General features: G+C 46.3%; 1 protein-coding gene across 7 annotated transcripts in view; it reads left to right on the forward strand.

Moving 5' to 3' along the window:
• The first annotated feature begins 3,707 nt into the window (after window positions 1-3,707).
• Elmo2 (engulfment and cell motility 2) overlaps window positions 3,708-16,826 on the forward strand; it is a 37,765-nt gene continuing 24,646 nt past the window's right edge. For 2 of the 7 annotated variants that reach the window (XM_033766949.1, XM_010626225.3), the window contains exons 1-5: window positions 3,708-3,802; window positions 14,451-14,574; window positions 15,039-15,079; window positions 15,538-15,610; window positions 16,271-16,321. In XM_033766949.1, coding sequence (XP_033622840.1) covers window positions 14,497-14,574; window positions 15,039-15,079; window positions 15,538-15,610; window positions 16,271-16,321 — 243 coding nt within the window. In that variant the 5' untranslated portion in view covers window positions 3,708-3,802; window positions 14,451-14,496. Of the gene's footprint in view, window positions 3,803-10,108; window positions 10,295-11,285; window positions 11,307-12,713; window positions 12,848-14,450; window positions 14,575-15,038; window positions 15,080-15,537; window positions 15,611-16,270; window positions 16,322-16,826 lie in introns of those variants that run through there. The other 5 variants (XM_033766948.1, XM_019207764.2, XM_033766945.1 and 2 more) reach the window with 4 other exon arrangements.

The raw sequence follows: 16,826 nt of genomic DNA on the forward strand, positions 1-16,826 counted from the left end.
AAAAAACCCAAAACTAAAAAAAAAAAAAAAAAAAAAAAGAAAAAAAAAAAAAAAAAAAAAAAAACACAAAAAAACCCAAAACTAAAAAAAAAAAAAAAAAAAAAAAGAAAAAAAAAAAAAAAAAAAAAAAAAAAAAAAACCCAAAAAAACCCCAAACAAAAACAGAAAACAAAAAAAATGAGTGACTTAAGTATGGCCATTCTGCTGGTAAGTGGCAAAGAGGTCTGTATGATTACAGAACTCAGAGTTGTGACCTCTCCACTCTACCAGGTGGCGGACACTGTGTGGGGTTCATGTAATCATATTCTGCAACAGGCTGTCCCCCTACTTGATCCCAGCTGAAACAGTCCATTGGTAGCAACTTGGGCAGAGGTGAAAGGATCTGGAACTCTTACTTGTGTTAACCTGAATGGAGCTGTCAATCCTGGTGTCTACACTCCTTAGCTGAAGGATGGAATAATTACTTCAACTTGGCCAATCAGACTGCTCCAGGGCCTTGGACTTTGATCCATGAAAGTTCTGATCAAGAAAGGAAAAAAATAATAGAACATTCATTTTTGGCAATCTTAACTTCCAAAGCATCTCTGGTCTCTGTTCTCTCCGGAGCCTGATTCTCAGACTTACTGTCGCCTCTGTGAGTTAGCCATCGGCCCACCAATAAAGGCCTTTTCTGCTAAAGTTAACCAGAACTGGTTCTATGACTTGCAATCAAAGAACCTTCCCTGGCATAGCAGAATGAAAAGACAGAGAACCAAGCAAGAAGCAACTTAAATATGTTCAAGGACCATTTTCATCTTCAAAATTAAGGATTATTTTAATTTTACATCATGGATTCCCTATTAGGATTCCCTATTTTTAAGGTTCATATAGAGATTTCTTTAACTGAAATACCGAATAGTTTCTCTGGTGTGAAAAAGTATAACAGTACACAGGATCCTAATGAGATAATTAATAATGTGAAATAGGAAGTAAAGGGCTAAAGGTGTAGGGAAAGTGGGAAGGGTGGGGGGAAAGGTAATAAGGGAGAGAAAAAAATATGAGAAAATGAAAAAATGGAAATAAAGTGTTTGTAAATGTGGAGGGGAGGAGAGGGCAGGGACAAGGGGAAAAAATGAGAATCAAGACCTATCATGTAGAGGTACAGGATCCCAATAATGAATGTAATTGTATTGTATGCCTAGATTGTACCAATAAACTCAATAAAAATTTAAGAAAAAAAGAAAAAGAGAAGACACAGAACCATAAAGCAGAGTGAATGATTTATTCCTTGGATAACTGTATTGAGCAGGGCCAGGACTCAGGTACAGTGGGTTAGGCACCTAGGACACTCTCTGAGCTGTGTAGCACAGGGTGGGCTCTAACCAAGAGACCCTCTCCATTACCCCGTAAAATAGTCATTAACAAAGAACAAAGATGATTCATCTTTCACATAAGAGTATGAAGTAAGCAATTCCTGTCATCAGGGAGCTTTCTGTTTCACAGGATCATGCGAGGACCCTGACCCCTTTGTGCAGTGGCTCTGTCATCCTCCGGCACATCATCATAATCACACGGTCAGGGCTGGGTCCAGCCTGTGCGAAGGAGAAAGATCAGGGAGGAGGCAGGTCACTGACTTCCAGCCCTCACCCAAGGTTTCACGCATCATTTCTATTGGCAAAAACTACCACGGTTACCCAGCACGCCTTAGTGGTAAGTAAGAGGCTGGGAAGTCAGCCCAGCTGGCCAGCAGCGTCACTAAGGAAGGAAGGGGAAGGGACTTTGATAGACAGCTAGCGAACTCCACCACAGTCACTGCCCATGTGATGCCTATATCCCAGCAGATTCTATTCTAAGTATACTACAGGCTGCTGGATGTGAGCAGCGTACGGGGAAGGCAGAGGGGAGGGAGGATGGCACTGAGAAGGAGAACTTCGGGAGCAGCTCCTGGAGCTGGGGAGGCTGGACAGGCCATCTGCGAAGAGCAGGAAGTACATGAACTAGGCCAACAAGGAACACTGGTGGACTCTCGAGATGCAGCAGTGTGGCAGACAAAGGACGGAACTTGGGGTGAGGAAAGTTGGATATGAGTCCTAGTTTCTGGGTTGACTCCAGATAGACCCTAACCTCGCCAAGCCTCGGCTTCCTCCTTTCAAAGATGACAAGGACGGTGACAAGAACATCATCAATGACACTGAGAAATCGACGAAAGGCCTCCGTCAAAAGCAAAGCACTGTAGACCAGGACTGGGTGAACTACGCACCCAGGCCACTGCCTATTTTATGAATAGTTTTATTGGAACATAGCCACATTCGTTTGTTTATATAGTTTGCCTTTGGTGGATTTCACATCAGAGTTCAGAAGTCAATGGAGACTGTATGGGAAAAAGTATGTGCTTCCTAGACGTCTTGGGCAGTACGGGGGCTCTGGAAATGTTAGCCATGGCTGAGCCTCTGCATCCTGAGCATCACTGTTAAAGATGTTTGGAGGATCCAATGAACCAAGGTATATAAAACTGCTTTGCAGACTAAGTGCCACATAAAATGTGGTCATTATTTAGTCTCTTTGCTGGGTATCAGTTTCTTTATCAATAAAAGAGGGAACAAAATGCTTGCCTCCTGGGATTGTTCTGTAAAGCAAACTGGCTAAAATATAAACTTTGGAATCAAACAGCGAGAGAGGCCAAACCCAAGGCAGTGATACATACCTATAAGTCCAGCAACTGGGGAGGCTGAGGCAGGAGGATGGCAAGTTCCCAGTCAGCCTATTGGTGAACGTTTTAGAGCTTTCAATGGTAACAAACTGGTTCTAGCACACGTGCCATAGGTTCATCACCACTGCAAGATCCTGCCTCAAAATTTTTAAAAGGGGCTGGGAGTGTAGCCCAGTGACAGAGCACTTGCCTAGGCCAGGTACTGGGTTCAATCCTCAGTACCAAAACCAAAACTAAACAAAACAGAGAAGCGGGCCTCTTGTTCTGAGCATCACTCTCGGGATGACGATGGCTCTCTCTGAGTCTCAGTTTACTCACCTGTGGCAAGGGGCAGCATACCCTTTACATCCCAGGCTTGCTGTGCGCTTTGAGGGAGACAGCAGGAGTGAATCCCTGGCGCCGCCTGGCCGTGTTCCGCTCCGCAGGTGCGGTGACGAATGCCACCTCCCACAGATCCTACCAGAGCACAGCTGAGTGTACCCCTCTGCCTCTGCTCAGCGCCCACGGTCAGCGTTGGGTGCCGGTATAATTAGCTCCATCTCGGTAGTGAGCAGCTCACAGCCTCATGACTGTCACCTCCTACTCAGTCCCCAAACCAGTTATTCTCACCGGTAGTGTGCGAGAAGTGCCCGTTGGACCCGGAGCTCGGTGCCACCAGAGGACACGCTCAGTAGTCCTCACAATCTGGGACGTGTCACAGGCTTTTTCTTCATATTTGGGCTGTGCACGCAAAAAAAAAAAAAGAAAAAGAAAAGAAGAGAAAAGGTGGGGAAAAGTTTGTAGACAAGTGTCTCTTGTGTTTGCTGGAAAATCACGTTTTTTCTTCCAGAACAAGCGGGAGAGAAGCATCCTGTTTCTTTAAGAGGCCTCCACTAGTGGGCGGGGACTGTCGGAGTCCGCCCTACCCACGCCTGTAGGTGGGCCCGCCCCTTCTTGAGTGATAGGTAAATAACCCAATTGAAGAAAGGAAGTTCAGCGTGATAGCGATATGAAGCAATAGGAGCTCGGGCCGACCTGCGTGGGGCGGGGTCCCAAAAGGCGGGGCAGGCGGAGGCTGGAGCCGCGGAGTCTGCGGGACCTGGGCGCGGGAGCTGGGCCTAGGTCGGCGACCAGGTGAGTGAGGGGCGCGCCGAGGCGAGAGCGTGCGGGGAATATTATTGGCGAACTCGAGGGACGCAGGGAGCAAAGGCCCGGCGGGGAAAAGGGATCTAGTACCGCGGCCTGCGGCCGCCCTGGGAGCCGAGGGGCTGGAGAGAGCGGCCCTTGGTTGGACCGCGCGGGTCCGTCAGGCCTTGGAGGTCTCGGCCCTGCGAGCCCAGCCTGGCGGAAGGAGAGAGCTGATCCCCGACTGAGAAGGCAGCCGGGTGGAGAAGAGGGCTGGCCGGGCGGCCGGGAGCGGGGGCTGGGCCCGGGCCGTGGTCCGAGGGAGGAGTCGGGTGGGAGGATGGAGCCGGGGAATGGGAGGGAAGGGACTGGAGAAGGCTGGGAGGGGGCGTTTGGAACCGGCCGGCGCGATCCGAAGCCTGGGCGCTTCCCCAGTGCTTCGTCCCACCGCGTCGTTCCTGCCGGCCTAGCAGCCCCACACCGTCCACTTTCTGTCTCCACTGCTTCCCACTCAGCTCAGTCCCTCTCGCTTCTTTCCCGACAAGTTGCAGTGCCCCCAAGGGTCCCACGGGCAACCGGGACTGTGCTCTCCTGGGCTTTAGAATTCCTTTCAAAATGTAGATCTGATCTGGACCCTGGGGCTTTAAATTGGCCGCTTTCCACGAACGCTCACTTGCAGGGTCAGCCCCAGACCCTCACCCAGGCCCTGGAGGGCGACCTCTGGCCAGACCCAGTCTGCTAGTCCTGTCTGCTGGGTAATCTGCACTTGGGCCTTTTTCTGTTTCTTCTACATTCCTAGCTCTTGCCTTTCTCAGGGTCTTGCACTTAATCTTCCTTTTCTGTGCGCTTAATCTTTTCATCCTACTAATCTCCACTGAAGTATCACTTCCTCTGGGGAGGCTTCCCTGGTCCCTGACTCAAGTCAGTGCCTCACTTTCAACACTCTGTTCCTCTCCTTCACAATTCTTGCACAACTGCAGTTTTGCGTTTAGTTAAGAAAGTATTGTCTGTCTGTCCCTGTAGATAGAAAGGTCCGCAAGTAAGAAGATTGCCTGGTTTTGCACCTTATGTATCCAGCATCTCACTCAGGGCCAGCTGCTGTAAATATTTACCAAATGAACGAAGGGTGAGATTTGTTGAGAGGAAGTGAGGGAATCAGGGTCACCTGTGGAAGAAGGAAACCAACATTTAGAATACGATTTTTTTTTTTTTTTGAAATGGTCTCACTATGTAGTTCAGGCTGGCCTTGAACTCATAGCAATCCTCCTGCCTCAGCTTCCCAAGTGCTAGGATTACAGGCATATGCCACCATGTCTGGTTTAGAATACTTTTTGTGTTCAAAGCTGTGTGCTAAACTGATGCTGTCCAGGTACACAAATAATGATGCCATGTATGTTATTTGAAGTTTTCTAGTAGCCATGTTGAAAATGTAAAAAGAAAAAGGTGAAATTATTTTTAATAGTGCATTTTGTTTAACCTAGCATATTCCAAACTATTCTTGTAACATATAGTCAATATAAAATAGTATCAAGGGAATATTTTAGTTTTTGTGCTGACTTTTTGAAATTTAGTGTGCAACTTGCACTTAAGGCAACCCATCTTTGTTTTGTTTTGTTCTATTTTTTTGAGACAGGGTCTTGTTTTGTAGTTCAGGTTGGCCTTGAACTCACTGTGGAGCCCAGGCTGGCCTCCACTGCCACCCTCCTGCCTCAGCCTCCCAAGTGCTGGGATTACAGGAGTGTACCACCACCCAAAGTGAGCCCATCTTATTTTAAGTAGCCACTTTCAGGTGATCTATAGTCACACGTAGGTAGTGGTTGTTGTACTGCACTTTGCAGTACTAGACACTTTATCTAACAGTGTTTAATTTACCTTCGAGCCTTTTGAAGGAATTATTGTTATCTGCATTTTATGATAAAGAATAATAAAACTCCTAAAAATTGTTACCTGCGAGAGATCATCTTAGAGTTTGTGAGTAGAGGAGGTAAAGCTTAGATCTCCATCTGTTAATCGAGAGTACAGTCAGTTTTATCCTTCATGCTGCCTCTAAGAGGTGTCAGGCAGTTTGAGGGTGTGGGGAGTGGGGACCAGACTTCTTAAAAGCAATGGCAGAGGCCGGGGATTTAGCTCAGTGGTGCCACTGCCTGCCTTGTAAGTGCAAGGTCCTGAGTTCCATCCTCAGTACCAAAAAAAAAAAAAAAAAAAAAAAAAAAAAAAAAAAGGCAAAGGCAGCAGTACATAGCATATTCTAGTTTGCTCCATGCAGACGTCTGAACGTGTCAGTACCACCTGCCTAGGTGGCTCAAGCAAGCACAATTGATGCAGTTGAAGCAAATCCAATAGGACAAGTCCTTTTCTGACCCAGTCACCTTCCCTCAGCCCAGCCTCACCAGCTCAGCCTGGTCCCAGCATCTGGTTAGGAAATTTACTCCTTGGAGCATCTCAGTGACTCTGGGAATACTAAGCTTGACTTCACAGTCTGACCAAGCTCAGCAGTTGCTCACTGAGTATTTGCTATGCGGCCAGTATTGTTCTAGGCCAGTTGTGGTGTTTGGAGAGTCGAAAGCACAGCCTTCACCTTCGGGATGCTTATAGTGCGCCCGAAAGGACAAGACTAGATCAGGTAAAATGACAAGATGATGTGCAAGACACCACGTGGTGTGGTGAAGAACTAGAATCAGTGGTGCGCCAGAGGCTGCGAAGTGGCTATTTGGCTGAGCTGCATGATGTGTTTTTTAAAAATATTGAATTTTCACTCCTCTAGGCAGGGTAATACTACGCAGTTTGCCCAGTCCCTCCATGGAGGCTGCTTGTTTTATTACCTGCCTGGCTGCTGCAGGCATTTGAATTTATAACTCTATTAGGCATACTGGTTTCATTTGAATCCCTAGAAAAGATTTGTCGAACACCTATCATGTGCCCGGTATTATGTTGGCCACAGCTCTAGAACTGAAAACTTCCCGAGGTTCTTCCATTAGAAGTAGCAATAGAACAACACTAGCAAATGCTTCCCTTATATACGATTTTCCTCCCTAATTGCCCTCGCATATATCCTCTCATTTTGTCAACAGTGTACCGCGGCCTGTCAGGCAGGGCTACCTGATGCCAGGGAAACCTGGCCGCTGTGTTTTTGCAATGTCTTTGAGTTCACATAGTTAGAATTCTGTTACTCTACGCTAGGTATTAAGAATAATGCTTCACATCTATTACCTTGTTTAATGTTCAGACAACTGAGGAAGTTGTTAGAGCTGGGATCCAAATCCAGGTCTGTCCTACTCCAGGGCATAAGCTTCTGAACACTAAATTTCACAGGTCAAGGTTGGAAGAGATTAAAAAACAGCTGGTCCAGTCCCAGCATGCAGAGCCAGTCCAAGACATTTGTGCCTGCGGTAAAATTGTAGTGGGAGAGCTAAACCACAGTGAGGCCCTGGTGCTTCTTTTTCCCCTAATTGGTGGTGTAATTGTGCTCTTGACAACTTCTCTGGACCTCATTTCCCTTCTTTATAAAATAAGCCTTAAAATTAAATAGGCTTGGCCTGTTTAGCTGAACAATGCTGTGTTGTTATGGTCACTAGTGAAGGAGTCTGGCCCTCAGCCTGGGGTTTCAGCCATCACCAGGCCTATTCTCAGCCGGCAACAGCCCCTCCCTCTCCAAGTTCCATCTCCCTATGAAACCGTGGTGATCTGCTGATGGGAAACAATTTCTTAAAGTTCATCTGTATTCTCTGTCTCACTTTGTTTCCTCTCATTTCCAAAAATGGAGGCAAGTGGTCCGTAAACACCAGCCCCTTCTAAATCCATTGCTTAGGTTGTTGTAGTTGGGGATTTGGAAAGTTCCTAGGCAGTGAATAATCCTATCAGTAGTGTGTTTATTCTCTCTTAAAGGCAGTTAGATCTGGGAGCACTATGGAGGGTACTTCTGGTGTGAAAATCTGTGAAAACCGTTGAATACCAGGCCCTGTGCTGCAGACTAGCGGGGATCAGTACATGATTGAGGGAGTAAACACGGCCTTCAGGGTCCTTTCCCTCTGTTTGCTCACCTTCCTGAAGTGTGGGTCTCAAGCCTGGGCCCCATCACAGTCATCTGACTGGGTGGCCATTGGTGATAAACACCACAGAAATGTGGTTGGTTCTAGCACCACAGAAATAAATAAATAAAGGAGGAGTGGAGAGATGTTGACCATTGGTTTACATCCCCTTCCCGGACATTACCATCAGTGTGAACTGCTCTGGGGTTGTGTCTGAAGGCAGACTCTGATCAGAGGGTTGAGCAGTGATGGCGAACCTTTTAGAGCTTTTAGTGATACAAACAGCCTGGTGTGGCACTCATGCTGTAGGATCACCACCGCTGGTCTAGTGGATGTATCTCGGTGGCAGAACATTTGCCTAGCATGTACAGGGTCCTGGGTTTGTTTCCCAGAACCCCCAAGACTGATTTAGAGTCTGGGCTGGCAGTGGTGCTACCCGTTAGTACCAGGATTTGAGGGATGCCCCACTGTTCCCAAACTGCTGGGAGGGAGTTCCACTTTTAGTAGCTAGGGAAGAGACTGCACAAGAAATTACAAAATGTGTAGAATTAGGAAGGTCTGTATAAAGGACAGGCACAGTGAGTGCACGTGAGGGCACAATGAATTGTACCTGAAGTGTGAAGGTTAGGAAGCCACAAAGAAGAGTGAATCTGTGAACTGGGCCTTGAAGGTTGTGCAGAAGTTTGCCGGCAAGACCAGGCAGAGATGGAATAACAGCACAAGCAAAGGGGCAAGCTTAGAAGAGCATAGTGTTTGAGGGAGGAGGTGATCTGGTGAGATACGTGATAGCATCCGCAAGGGTAGGTGTGAAAGCCACTTCTGCTCCCAGAAGCCCCAAACACCAAGGAGAATAGCTGGCTGTCTACTGAGGCATTTACACACTCCTCTGAGTATAGGAATGCCACAGAGGTGTCTGCACGGGCTGAGCTGGAGTTCTCAGGGTAGGAGTTCAGGAGAAGAAGCCCAAACACTGTTCGCACACCCTTCCTTGCCACACTTTCGTCTCTGCATACCATCCTTGGAGGAGTCTTGAGTTCGGATGTCAGCATAAAGGAGACCCTCAGCTGCTATTGCTGTGGTGGTCCTCTCAGGTTCTTGCAGTGACTGTCAGAATCCTCTGTCGCTGTGGGTAGAATGGAGCCTCTTCTCAGGTGAAGATTGCTGAGGGGGAAGCCTTTACCGAGATTGTGGTCTTGATTAGAAAGAGGGTGTGACCTCTGGTTGCCTTCCTGGTAAGATTGTATTCTGTTGCTGGAACATAAACCAAACTTAGCCATCCTCCTCTGCTGAAGCAAACAGAAGAACAGGAACGAGAAGCACACATTGATCCCTACTTATACTTAAAAAGAATGGGGGAGGGAGGGGAGCTGCAAACCTTCTGGCTTTCTTCATCCTTTCTCCAGGGAGCAGATCATTTTTTACTTCCTCCCCGGAGACAGGCTCTCCCACCCTGCCAGCAGACTCAGCTCCCAGGAGCAGTCGCCGTCACTGCAGGGTGATTGATAGAGCTCTGTGGGGCCTAGTACCGTGGTGCTGATTTTATAAGCTCACCTTCCAGAAGTCACAGGAGACACTGTTCTTCCTATTCTTCTCTTGTTTCCCCAGTGTTGTCTTTGAAAAGCAGGGCTTTCATTCCTATGCCTTATAGTTATCTCCTTCAATCAGCATGAGCCCCTCTCCTGTTTTGTGGCCTTTTGAGTTTTCCACATCATTTTTTTTCCTCCCTGTGGTGTGTGAAAGGAAGTGGGGGGTGTGGCTCAGTGGTAGAGCCCTTGCCTCGCATGCACAAGGTCCTGGGTTTTATTGCTAGCACCGCAGAAATAAATAAATAAAGGAGGAGTGGAGAGATGTTGAATCCAGAAGGGGCCCCGTGGGTCAGGTTGTGGATGTGGATCTACAGCTACCCTATCCTGGCTGTTTGCTATTGAACTGCAGTACTGCTGAATGGTGGAGCAAGAAGCTATTTATAACCCTGAGAATTTTGCAGGGTTATTGAATTGCTTCCACCTAATTTCCATTTCCTTTCTAAAATGAAAATGAAGCAAGTAAGCAAACATGCTGGAAGGATTCCCTACAAAGAAATCCTTTATCCTGGGAATATTAATTATCTGGGAAATAGTACTCTAGTCTCCTACCTCCTGGTGTTTCCATGCAGAGAAAAGCACCTCTAGTCAGGGGTGCTGAGCCTGATTCTCCAGTACCACGTGTTCTCACAGTAGACATGGAAATAAAGTTATAATTGGAAACAGCATGGAGTTGGGAGGTGCGGGCCAAGGAGAGAACAGGAGACAACCTGAACAGGTCCTGTGCCTGCCTACTGGGATCCAGCCTAGCTCCTAGATGTGGAAGAGGCTGGAGCTGTTGGCTTCAACAGACAGAGGTGCTTCCTGAGCTGTGTCAAGTGCCCTGCTGCTAAGTCAAAAGACCACATGGATAAACCTCCCTGGTGGAGGAGGAGCTATGAAGAAGGGAGGTGTGTAAATGTGTAATGTGACAAGGGGAGTATGACGGGACCTCTGTAGACGTGATCAGAATGCAGTGATTAATTGGGCTTCTGTCCTATTTCTTTGCTAGAGAATGAAGGAGAGAAATAAGAATAGTACAGACAGGAGGTGATTCTCAGGTGGGTTTTAAAGTTTAAATAGGAGCTCTAATGACAGTGGAAAGGAGAGAATGTGTAAAAGATGAGATGAAAGAACAGAGCTTGCATAGTAGAAATAGCAAGTGGTCCAGGGCATAGTCTTAACTGGATTTTGGTGTTTTTTGTTTTTGTTTTGGGAGTTTTTCGGTGCTGGGAATCAATCTCAGAACTTTTTGTTTGTGGGACAGGCACGGTGCCACTGAGCTAAATCCCCAGCCCAGGATTTTGGATTGAATACCACACAAGGAAGTGGAGACTGCCTTCTTCAGACTGTGGAGGACCATTTGTTGCTATAACAGTGAGCCCTCGTTACATAGGTCTTTTCATGTCAGTGTGTTTTAGCTTTATGCACTCAAACCAGAAGTTGCCACCGACCACTTGGTGTGGGTCAGGTACAGAGCTACCTGCTTTCGTGTGGCTTTCCAGCAGCACCATGCCACCTGGCTTCAAATCCTGGCCATGAATGTACGAATTGCAACTCTGAGCACTTTTTTACTTTTCTGCCCTCTATTTTCTTGTCTTATCAAGTGAGTGATGATGACATATCTAGAGTTGCTCTGTGAATTGATATTTGTAAAGTCCTTGAAATAGTGCCTTAGCTTATATGTGTGTTAGCTAATATCATCATCGTCAAAGGAAGTACTGTGTACAAGGAAGAGAAATAACTGAAGTCAAAGACCTTAGGAGGCACAGTTCTGATGTAATTGTCTGTCTCCCTCCCTCCCTCCTGGGGAGGGACATAGAAGGAGATGCGCAGAAGACAGCCAGACTTCAGTTACCTTACTTGTTAAATGGAGGTGTTCTTCAGGATTCTTGTGAGCACCAGCTATAAGATGCTGAAGAAGTGAGTAATTGACTACAGAGGCGGCTGTGTATGACTATTACATACACTATGAGTTCTACAGTGCTGGGGGAGGTGCTCTTATTAGTGCAGCCAGTGTTAATCAAGTGCCCCTTTAGTGCCATCATCTTAAGCCACATTTGCTGCTGATCTGATCTCCATCGTGCACTTCCTTCAGAACTTTGGCTGACTTAAACAAAGGAGTTGTATTGGCAGAATACAGGGGACTTTCAGGTAACCCAAGTGTAGGGAGTGTAGCCATGGAATCTGGAAAATTATCAGACAGTGATTTTTTCTATCTCTTTCTGGGATTTTCTGACTTCTGCTTGACTCTTTGTTTTTTGACCCAGGGTCTTGCTGTGCAGTTCAGTCTGGCCTTCAAGTCACAATGTCTGGCCTTTAACTCACAGCAATCCTCTTGCCTCTGCCTCCCAAGTGCTAGAACTACAGGCCTGTGCCACCATGCCCAGTGGTTCTTTATTTTTGGATTCTTCCTGCAGAATAGCTTTCTCTGCAAGGCTCCTGGTTTTTGCTTCTCCATACCTTTGGCTTATGAGTGGATTGGGCTGGCCATGGTACCTGCTCTGCAGCTGTGATCTTACTGCTCTAGCTTCCATTGTCACCCACCTGTTTTGGTCCTTGTCTTTTAAATTCAAGAGAATGAATTAGATTAACCAACTAAAGCTGGGTATCTACTTCTGTCTGTCAGCTGTGGCAGGAGAGTGTCATTCAATACAAAATAGGCTGCCTGAGCTTTGTGGGAAAATAGGAATCTATAAGAATGGGGATTTGTAAATATCTTATGGTTAATCTAGGTGGCTGAAAATCTCCATGCTTTAAAAAGGGTTTGAAGGGGCCGGGGATTTAGCTCAGTGGTTCCGCCGCCTGCCTCACAAGCACAAGGTCCCTAGTTCTATCCCCAGTACCAAAAGAAAAGCGGGGAGGGTGTCTGAATATTCAGAACAGCGAAGAATCATTCAGGGCTAGCTTTAATAAATGAGGAGACAACCTCAGACATGTCATCATGTAGGGTCAAAATGAAGTAATAACTATAATTAATGAGCTTTAGCTTATTTATCTCCAAAGATAGTATTCAGAAAGGAATTTTTTAAAATATGATTTGATTTTTAGCATCATCAAATAAAACAAGGGTATAGCTTCTTTGAAGACTTACAAGGGCATCCTTATTTGGATCTTCAAGTTCTGATTTAGAGTCTTTAACTTGAGACCCAGAAGACACCAGAGACACACTTTTGTTCTATACTCACGTCTTACAACAGAAGAAAACAGAGACTTGGGTGAAGGGACAGGTGAACACTGTGATGGAACCAAGATGATGTCCAGAGGTCTTAGACTACAAATCTAGTTGCTTTGTTCAGCTGAGAAAAATCTCTTCTTACTTACTTACAGCAGATGTCCCAGTAAGCATAAGGCATCAAGAGTCATGGCACCACCCTGGTATGAGAGGTCCCAGCCTTGCTCTGTCCCTGGAGAAGAGCATTTCAACCAGAAATTACACTCATGGTTCCAGTTTCTTACCAGAGGTCTGTGGTGTGCCTGAGCATGGAAAAACTATGTTGAAAATTTTTGCCTGGGGCTGCATAGATTGTTGAAGCTGTAGCGGTCATTTTCAGTCCCTTTAGGCTGTATGTAGTTGCAGTGAACAGAAATTCAGGCCTGCTTAGGGGAGAGGGGAAGAGCACTGGCCAAGTCCACTCCATATTCTCTACACCCTTTACCCCTCACTAGCTGGGTGAACTTGCTTCCCCACATTCAGAGCTTTACTTTTGTCCTCCTCAAACAGGATAATTCTATTCTGCCTATTTCACTGGCTCCTGAGAACTTTCAAAAAAGGAAAGGAAAAGCTTTTTGAGAACCATTTCTTTTACATGGTCTTGCTGGTATTTTTTAGTTGAGTTCTCAAGCAGCCTCCCTGAGAGGGAAATGGCCATGAAAGCTTCCTTCGTTCTGAGGCCTGTGGGTGTGTAAGAGGCAGACTTTGACCCCTTTTTTACCAGAGCAGTTTGTGCCCACCAGGCTGTGTGAACTGACACCTGTGTTTGGGCTGAAAACTGATACCATACATGAATAACAAACCTAGCAATGGCCATACTGTGTGTGCCAGAAGAGGCAGGTGGTCCCTGTTAGCGAAGCATGAATTGAGGTGATTTGTTAAACCTCAAGGATGCAGAAAGGTCTTATTCATTAAGAGAGTGGCCTCTCCTGAACCTTTAGGCAAGGAGTGTAAATATACATTGAAAAAATCAATCAACCGAGTGACTTCCCTTCCCTTCCTGAGACCCTGGAGAGAGTGCTTCAGCTACGGCTTAGAATACCGCTAAGCGATCAGAGTTGCCTAGGATACCAGTCACATGGGCCCATCTCCTAGACTTGCTCAAAATCATTTATTTTCCTTTATTTTGGAGAAGTGGGGGAGAGTTCAGAGGTACATCCAGAACTCTTTCCTTCTCTAGAGGGGCCTTTGTGTGAGAACAACTCACCTTTCTTGAGTTTGAGCCCTCAGCAGCCCTTGCCCTTGGCATTAAGGACAAAAGAGCATTTCCTGTCCCGGTTCTCATCCCTGTTTTCTGAACTCTGTGTCATCCCACACAGAGGAGGCTCTATATTGTGTCCTTGGAGGGGGAAGGAGCAGCAGCAATGAGTAGGAAGGAGACGAGCATGTGGGAGGGCCATGCTGACACTGGGATCTTATGATGCCTGCTGAAGGGCAGTAGCCTGACGTCTTTAGCTAACCACTCAAGCAAGAAAAAATTGTCTATTCTTATCTGTCTCAGAGCATGTGCTTTTCTTCTCTCAAGGTCCGAAGACAAGAATTTACAGTAAATAGCTTTTCTAACCACCAAGTCTCTTGACCCTTCAGACTGAAGTGTCAGTCACATCAGCGTATCTTCCTACTAGAGGAGCTGTAGGTGATAGATAGGATTGTCCCATTTCTACTTGCTGATTTGATCTAAAGAGACAACAGCTCAAGGAGAGTTTGTAGTATGATCTAGAAAAATTCAAACCAAGTAGTTCCGTACGTTGCTTTATAGAATATCTGTCTTCAGATTGTACAAAATAGATACCAACGGTAAGATAAAGGCGTATTTTGTGACTTTTGCCTTCTTTCTGATTCTTTCTCCCCAGGCAGCTGTGTCTGTGTGTGTTAGAGAAATAGGGCCCACTGAGAACGATGCCACCACCCTCTGACATTGTCAAAGTGGCCATTGAGTGGCCAGGTGCTAATGCCCAGCTCCTTGAAATTGACCAGGTACGATTTTGAACCAAGTAGCAGTGCTGCAAAGAGAAGAACCATGGGAGGGGGTGTTTTTGTACCAGGGGATGCATAATGGGGTATTTATAGGCCTGGGGGCCATCAGAATCAAGAGTAAGGGCTGCGGATTTAGCTCAGTGGTTCCACCTCCTGCTTGTAAGTGCAGGGACCTGAGTTCGATCCCCGGTACCACAAAAAAAAAAAAAAAAAAAAAAAAGAATCAAGAGTAAGCACAACCTCAGGAAGGCTGAGCTTTGGGCCTGGTACCTCCCAGGGAAAATGGGTCATTAAAGCTTGGGAGATGTTTCCTCCCTGACAAAAGCTGGCAGGAAACAAGATCATTCCATGCCCAACCTAGTCCTACTTGGCGCACTCCATCTTGTCAACCTGGCATGATAGTGTATGGTTGATGGTAAAGGATCTCTCTCCCTCCCTCTCTCCACCCCTCCTCTGTCTTTCAGAAACGTCCTCTGGCCTCCATCATCAAGGAAGTTTGTGACGGGTAGGTTGAAACTGACCTCACTCTCAACACTGACAGCTAAGACAGATGAGCAGCTAGACCTTGAAGAAACCTCCACGAAAGATCTCTGGTTAGGCAGGTCCTCAGTGTGGGCTCCTGTGGACCACTGTGTTACCGAGGAGTGACAGTTCATAAGTATTTCCTAAGACTTCATAGGACTCTTAATTTGTTCCTTTAAGTCTAAGAATGCCCTGTTTGAGGTCCTGGTAGGATCTGAGACCCATCCTCAACTGTACAAACTTCCTGCTGTGGTGCTAACCTTTACCTAGGGCTGAGGAGGTTATTCTTTAACATCTCAACCTAAACATTTGTTTCTTTCTTGTGTACTCCAAACAGGCTGTCCAATTCCTTGAGCAACTGAATTGAAAATTATTCATTTGCAGCTTCCAGAAAACCATAGATGAGTAGCCCAATGGGATATGATGTTTTCTCTTATGTAGGTGGTCGTTGCCAAACCCAGAGTACTACACTCTCCGGTATGCAGATGGTCCCCAGCTCTACATCACTGAACAGGTCAGTACAGGGCAGGCCAGAGGCTGCACAGGCATCCCTTACAAGCAACTCACTCAAGGAGATAGCACTATTTAGCTTACTTAACATCCAGGTAAACAGCAATCTTCTTGAGAAGAGAGTTGCTCCCTGGGCGGAATGGGAAGCACCAGCCCTTTGCTCCTCCAGTGACGAGCAGGAGGTGGTTTTACTTCCTGAGACACTGGGGCCCTTGAAAAGAATCTTAGAAGCTCTTGCCAAGGAATAAGCCGAAGAAAAAGCAAGCCTCAGTGAAGAGCTTCAGTTTCAGGACGGTGGTCCCTCCATATCCTTATGAGGAGGGTTGGCTCCCAGGACCCCCAGGGATACCAAAATACGTGGGTACGGCATTTGCATTTAACCTAGATGGATTCCCCCATATATTCAGTCATCTCTAGATGACCTATAATACCAAATACAATGGAAATGCTGTATCAATAGTTTTTATACTGTATTGTTTAGGAAATAATGGCAAGAAAAAGAATCTGTTCCTGTTCAAAAGCAATTCTCCAGATTATTTTCAGCTCATCATTGGTCAAATTATCCATAGAAGTGGAGCCTACAGTAAAGAGAGGTTGACTATACTTTTAAAATGACCAAAATTCTTGTTGATTCAACTTGCTATTGTTTTCTGTTGTTAACTAGACTCGCAGTGACATTAAGAATGGGACAATCTTACAACTGGCTATCTCCCCGGTAGGTATTCTTCCTTCCTTAGGAGTTTATTAATTTAATAAGCATATATGAGCACCTACCATGGCCAGCCTCTGTTCTCAAAACTAGGACTGTGCAGATTGAAAAGGCTCTGCTTACACCCTGGTTGGCAGCAGACAATATGAGGTCTCTCTCAAGATTCTTGAGAGAAAGTTGCTTAGGGAGCTAGAGGAGCTTAGAGAGGGACTACCTACTTTGGCCTGGGGCTCCTAGAAAGCCCTCCCAGAGAAAGGACCACTTAGCTCAGATGTAAAGGTTAAGCCAGAATTAACTGTAAAAGAAGAAAATGAAAATCGTTCCAAGCAGAGAGCTCAGGATGTGCAGAGGTGCAGAGGTGGGGCATGTCTGGGGAGGTGGGAATGCTAGGTGGCTGAAGGTCTGTGACACCCATGGAGAAGCCAGGTCCTGATGACTCCTGCACACAGGTTTGGACTTCATCCAGAAGGAATCGGGTGACGTTAGAGGATTTCAAGCAGGAAAATACATT

The sequence above is a fragment of the Fukomys damarensis genome, unplaced genomic scaffold (assembly GCF_012274545.1).
Source record: "Fukomys damarensis isolate Sample0158 unplaced genomic scaffold, DMR_v1.0_HiC HiC_scaffold_22, whole genome shotgun sequence".
Classification (NCBI taxonomy): Eukaryota; Metazoa; Chordata; class Mammalia; order Rodentia; family Bathyergidae; genus Fukomys; species Fukomys damarensis.